The sequence below is a fragment of the Stegastes partitus genome, unplaced genomic scaffold (genome assembly GCF_000690725.1).
Source record: "Stegastes partitus isolate 25-593 unplaced genomic scaffold, Stegastes_partitus-1.0.2 Scaffold382, whole genome shotgun sequence".
Taxonomy (NCBI): domain Eukaryota; kingdom Metazoa; phylum Chordata; class Actinopteri; family Pomacentridae; genus Stegastes; species Stegastes partitus.
The window spans coordinates 366,428-373,306 of record NW_007578113.1 but is presented as its reverse complement, the minus strand read 5'-3'; the positions used below and the strand labels follow the sequence as shown (position 1 = coordinate 373,306).

Below are 6,879 nucleotides of genomic sequence, written 5' to 3'. Positions count from 1 at the left end.
TATGCTCCCCCTTACACTCTGCTCATACTTCTGTCACTGATCATAGTGGAAGCACAGTGTTGCATCCACCTCATGTTTTGTCCACACAGATGACGTGTGCAGTGTCGTCGTGGGCTAAGCTTGTTCTGAATTTTAACAAATTGTCTGTTTAACGTTCAGCTTTGTTAAACTGAATCATTTCCGTATCGCTAAAGATATTCGACTATCTTTTTTTCTGTCATATTTCTTCCTGCTGTCATTGCTGAAGTGTGTTTGACTGGAAAAGCTCCTTCAGCGCTGAGAGGTTGTGTTACTGCCATGACTGTGGAGAACTATTTCTGCGAGCACTGGTGTTGTTGGAGGAAGCAGCTTTGCAGTATAGATGTTTTTCACACATTGCTCACATTAATTTGACAAATGAAAAGTTTTTCTTGGGGAGGACTGTGAAGGAAGGACCAGAGGAGCCATAGAAGCCCTCGTGGAATTGCATCGTGTTTAATCTGATGCTCTTTCTCTTGAACAGGATGCTGGGTGGGTCACAACACATGGAAGAATCAATTCTAACTGTAGCTCAGTAGGAAATCAGTCAAAGTGAAAAGTCATTAATTTGCTGGAACAATACGGGCAGGACTATTCATTTGAGTATTTTCAGTGTGTCTTCATTGTCTCGCTCAAGGACACTTGTGGACAAAAGGATGTTGGTCTCAAACCACGAGCCTCATTCCTCTGCCTGCAGTGTCTTTGTTCCTGCAGCATGAGGTTGGTGTATCCGCCCCAAACACATCATGTGTAAGTCCTCAAGTCTAGCAAACATGCTAAATGTGTCTCTTCCTCATAAAACACTTGCGTTGGCTTTTTCTTCACTATTCGGGCATTTTGTGGTGTGATGTTGTTGCCAACTGTTTATCAACTGAATAGCATGAAACGAACGGCAGGGGTGCGAAGCATACATGTGTCTTTGTGCACGGGCACAATGCAAACAAAACAGGGACCCACCTGCAACAACACTGGTCCGTAGCAACATGGCAGCTTTTAAATGAAGTTTTCCAGGAAGTGGCCGTCAATCAGGAATTTGAACTCCCTCTTTCATATGGTCCGGAGATGGCAGAAGTACTCCCATTCTTTACTTAGGTAGAAGTAGAGATACTCGTGTAAACAAGTAGAAGTACTGATTCAACTCCTTTACTCCAGTAAAAGTGAAAAAGTGCAGGTTCAGAAATTTACTTAAGTAAAAAAGTAAAAATTAATTTTTAGCCTCTTTTGATGACTCTGCAAAACGAAAAAAGTTTTCATCACACAAAGTAGGATCGTTTTCATCCTTTAAGAAGCTGCACAGTGCTGCTACAGAGAAACACGTCACTGGACAGTTTTCCATTTCAGCAACATGATGAGCATTAAACATTATCATCAACATGGAAACACTCGTCTCTTCAAGACTACCGACATCTTTTATTGAGCCTCAGTAGAAGCTGGTTCTTCGAAGTTCTTCGGATGAAGACGTGCCCTTTTAGGTCTGAACATCAGTCCTGCAGTGCTAGAAAACCTCTGGCAGGCAGCTGAGGCAGGCAGGGCTGTGTTGAGCTTCACTGCTGGGAAAGATAAAGACTTTTGTTGTTACGTCTTTTACGTCGTGTCATCATCGGCGGAGGTTTAAACAAGTAACGAGCCAGTTTAGAGAATGTAAGGAGCAGAAAGTCCAGATATTTGTGTTCAAATGTAGGGAGTGAAAGTAAAAAGTCGTCAGAAACATTAATACTCAAGTAAAGTACAGATACTGGCAAAATCTACTAAAGTACAGTAATAAAGTATTTGTACTTTGTTACTTCCCACCTCTGATGCAATCAGAAAGATTCATCCTCCTGGGAGTGTGAATGTATTCAGCAAATATAATAACAATTTGGCAAGTAGTTGTTGTCTGGCCAACTCTTGGAACAGAGAAGCTCACTGAGCAGCCAGCTGACATGATCATCCCCAGGCCCTAGTAACGTATTTATTTATGGTTTATTCAATAGGGACAGAAAAAATATGCATCTAGAAACTGAAACCAGCTATCAAATGCAAGTAAAAAAAAATCTAATCCCACGGTTACCATACAGCTCCAGTGGTTTAGTGACATTGGTAACTTGCAAGCGTTCCGATTTACCTGAACAGTCGCTCTGCTGCTGTTTGCTTTCTCCTCTTCTCAGCAGCTTTTGAGTGGAGCTGTTGTCAGAGGTGGTTTTCTCACTGACAGCGGTATCTGATTTCTGTCTCTGTGCTGAAGGCTTTGTCATTCTCATCACACTGTTGTTCTGAAGCCTTGTGAGCCGTCACATGTGCGAGAACAGTTTCGTCAGAGTTTGATTTGTTGGTTAGATGCTGAAGCGGTTCAGTTATTGATCTCTGATCCAGACACACTGTGGTCTCAGCAGCTTGTGCCGCGTTAGCTCCGGTGCTAATATGACTCTGTAGGATTTCTCTCCAGGACACGTCCATGTACTCCAACATTTGTTGTAATTATGTCACAAACTGATGAGTCAGAGCAGCAGGGAATCAACACTTCAAGGCTGATGAATAAGAATAAGCACCGTGTGTGTTTATACAGCGTTCCTCATCAGAAGTTCTCCTCTTCAGATAGATGTGATACAGATGTTTAAGTGAATTAGTCTCCTCAGGTTTGGGCTGAGGCCAAAATTAGAGAAAGAAAGCTGCTGGTAATAATCAAGAATAAAGCATAGATGTAGTGTAAAATATATAATGCTCTGCATTTCTGGATTTATTTGATTTCACATTATACAGCAGAAAACCAACATGAACCAGGTTAAAGTGATGACTCATCCACTACAGCAGGTGTGACTAATGTTCTTTAGTCTGGTTCCAGTTGGAGCAGTGAACGCTGGTGTTTACATCCTCTGACGCTTATGTTAGAAATTCCTTGTATTTAAAATAGTTCAAATGCTTTAAAAGGCATTGTGGAATTCACTTGAAAATCCTAAACAGGCTTCACAAATGTCCTTGCAAGAAGTGATTTGGTGGTTTGCAGGTGGAAACATTAAAACTCTAATAAATGAGGCTGAAAAGTGACAATTCAAGGATTTCAGTGACGACATTTCAATTCAAAGCAGGTCCTCAGTACACATTTACTAAAGTCGAGAGCTGTACTGAACAGAAAACCATCTTGATCGACTGAAATCTACTAATTGGTTGGTGGTGGGGAAAAAAATGCATCCGTTATTTCCAGATGAACTAAATGGGCCACAGTGCACTGAGTGACCTCCACCTGCTGGACTTGCACCCCGAAATGAAACAAACATTCAGTCATTTCAACCTGATTATCTTATACTGCAATAAGTACAGCGTTGGAGCAGACCAGTTTGAACCTGCCCATACTCAGAGGATTCCTATAAACAGAACTGTGTTAACTTGTGCTCCCAAGACAAGAACATTTGAGAGATTTATCCCTGACAGGTTAAGACAACAAAATGCAGCCACACAGACCGACTTCCTTAACATGTTATCGGTAAGTTTGGAGCCAACTCTGAGTAAATGTTTAGTAAATGTTAAATACATTACGCTTGGCAGGCTTTGTTAGGGTGGACCAGTTCAAAGTTGTGTAAATGTCGGGGTGTTCACGGGTAGTCTGTTCCTCCCGCTGCCAGAAACACTGGTTTAGTTTTGGAATGCTGTTGATGCAGCGTTATCCACCTTTGGAAGGAATACGCGTGATTGTCTGAGCAATGAGAAGTTGGTTGGATGACGATATATCAGCCATCCAATGTACCGGTCACCCTGGACACCCCAGGACTAATAAAGTAACCGTGTCGGGAAATTATTTATGTGTGACGTCTGAAGACCTGAAAACTAGACACACAGACTTGTTGTTGAACACACCACCAGAACTGTGCCAATAAAACACACGCTCAAGACATTTCTGTGTTGTTTCTTTGGATATCCATTCAAATGTGTTACAAATGGTGGACTTTTGGAATATTAGCTGTATTATCATCACAATGGATGATAATCCAAGAGAAGGTACAATTTGTCTTTATAGAAAAATAAAAAGTTTCCTGCTCGTAGCAACCGTTGCTCCAGCTTCTGTTGATTATAAATGACATCAGTGGGACAGACATGTAGTTTACTGATTGCTAACGGGAGAGAACACTCCCCTAACAAACAGAAAACAAGAGTACAATGAGAAGGGGTAAAATTAAGTCATATTTCAGTCGGGCTAATAGTAAAGTACAATACAACACCTGGACACACTCACACACTCGGTGTTTCTGTAGAATAACATAATAAATGACTGGACACATAGCAGGATGTAACTTGTTGGTGTCATTTTTTTTTTATCCCTGCAGGCGAGTACATCAAGAACTGGCGACCGCGCTACTTTCTGCTGAAGACAGACGGCTCTTTCATTGGCTACAAGGACAAACCGCAGGACTCTGACCTGGCCTACCCGCTCAACAACTTCTCTGTAGCAAGTAAGACACAAACACATCAGCACACGCTTCGAGCTCAACCAGTGGTGTGTTGTATGTGTGTGACGCAGCACGTCTCTGTGTGCGACTTTCAGAATGTCAGCTGATGAAGACGGAGCGGCCCAAGCCCAACACCTTCATCATCCGCTGTCTGCAGTGGACCACCGTCATCGAGAGGACTTTTCATGTCGACACTCCCGATGAGAGGTGAGCCTTCATCTTCTTCAGTTTTTCTTACATGGATAAAACAGACACTGAATCATTCTACAGTGTTTGTTTGACTGGAAAGAGTTGGTTTAGTACAGGGAGAAAGAACGGCTAACCAGCTGATAAAAAAAGAAATTACAGTCGTGACTCGATGATCCGACACTGAATGTAAAACCTTCTTTTATGTCGGACAGCAAGGCTGTCGGATTGTCAAGACGGAGGTCCAGATACGAGGAGGGCTTGATGCTGGAAGGCTCATTAGTTGTTAATATTTATTGTTCATAGTTGTTATAATAACTAGTAGGGCTGGTCCAATTGGTCCTGGTTCAATTACATCCACAGATAAATCCAAGTGATACACACTAAGTAATAAAAACATGTACAAACTTTATTCGTAGATAAAAACAGGTGAAAATATTTTCTGGTCAGTCAGAACTACTCAGCTGGACGGGGTGGTTCAAATTCTTACTAAATCATTTAGAAATGATTCTTGTTGTTGTGTGTGGTGGCCAGACTGTAGTTAGACCTACAGCAGCTCGCATGTCGCAGCTCAACAACCAACATGGCATCTAAAGTCAGCTCTGTTTACAGGAATCATACGAGTACGGTGCACGCTGCTCTGCTTCTAGTTTGTTGTTATTATTTCAGTATAAAATGTTCAAATGATTTATGATGCTGCAAATACTGTCTTTTTATGCTTATTAATAATGAATGTCGGCGAATAAGGGCAGCAGGTAGAGTGCAGCCAATTGATTGGTTGAAGAGTATGCATGATTTCAGTCAACCAAGATTTTATTAATTATTTATTTTATAATTGCTGAGGATGAAGAACAGCTAAGTAAAACATTTAACGAAGACGTATGGGAGTGAAGTCGCTGCTAGCAGACAGCAAACATCACTGTGTGGTTGGGCTTCTAGACAAAACAATGGCTCAGCCTCGTGTTCAATTCTCCTCAGTGGACACAACAAGAGTCGGTCAACACAGTGAGAAGAAAGACAGGAAACAGGGGTGTGGGGCCGAGGCTGGACGCCAAGTTGTGAAGGGTTTTGTTCCAAAACACAATATAATGTATACATTCTGACTTACTACCTGATGCTCAAAGGTTTGTTGTTAACAAGACTCAGCAGCATCGGGCCAGCTGTAGACGGCCATGAGCTGCAGCTGGTCAGTAGGTTGTCAGTAGGGTGGATGTCTTTGGTTGAACTGGACAATGTGTTGTCCTCACAGCTCACAAGATAGCTCAGAAACCTAAAGATTAAATGTTTTTCTGGACAAGTTGTTTGCATTTTTTTTCTCTTGCTTTTATTCATCACTCGTGGTGTGACTTGAGGAGAGTTGCCATGTGCACACGAATAACAAGGAGCAGAAGAAAAAAACCTCTCCGACAATTTGTTGAAACTGTTTTCTTTGTGCAATCTGAAGAAATGAAACCAGTGAGTCTGCAGTAGATCAATATGTGTGACTTTTATATTTTCAACCAGTAGTCTCTCTCAAAAAAAATATGGAAAAAAAAACAGCTATTTAAACTTCTGTGAAGATTTATTGTTGGTCTAAAGCTGAAGCCACAGTTGCAAGAAACGCACCAAAATAAAAGAAGAGAATGTCATCTGCTGGAGTTTTAACCCGATCGTCTGCTGTAGGGACGAGTGGGCCGAGGCCATCCAGATGGTGGCAGAGTCGCTGGCTAAGCAGGAGGAGGAGGGCATCCTGTGCAGCCCCACCTCCCAGATCGAGAACGTCAACGAGGAGGAGATGGACACCTCCATCAGTCACTACAAACGAAAGGTACGCAACAGTTTATTCTTCAAAAAAAAAAGCTTTTGGGCAGTTTGTGGGATTTTGTTTTCGCTCCTTTCACATTTTTCCTCACTGTTGGCTCATTTTTAACTACAAAGTCCAGCTGCTTTATGGATCAACACAACCATGGCTAGAAGGAGAGAGAACTCCTGAGTTAAAATGCCATAAATCATGTTAAAAATGTACAAAAAAAAAAAAAAAAGTAAATTGCTGTCATTGATAATTTTACAAAATTAAAAAAAATAAAAATAAAAATCTCGGGTCAGTATGTTTTGCTGGTAGAAACTGGTCGACTGGGCCTATTCACATTTTCTACATCCTCAACAAACGAGGTATATTTCACACAAGCTGCTTCACCATGTTGACGGTATCTTGCCATTTAGCTCACGGCAGCACCGCTGCTCGCTGAGGACAGTAACTGCAGAACGATTTCAC

At 41.7% G+C, this 6,879-nt stretch overlaps 1 protein-coding gene across 1 annotated transcript in view; it reads left to right on the top strand.

The window, feature by feature from the left end:
* akt3b (v-akt murine thymoma viral oncogene homolog 3b) overlaps positions 1-6,879 on the top strand; it is a 40,329-nt gene that overhangs the window by 14,931 nt on the left and 18,519 nt on the right. The window contains exons 3-5 of the mRNA XM_008284966.1: positions 4,317-4,442; positions 4,535-4,646; positions 6,288-6,432. Coding sequence (XP_008283188.1) covers positions 4,317-4,442; positions 4,535-4,646; positions 6,288-6,432 — 383 coding nt within the window. The remainder of the gene's footprint in view (positions 1-4,316; positions 4,443-4,534; positions 4,647-6,287; positions 6,433-6,879) is intronic.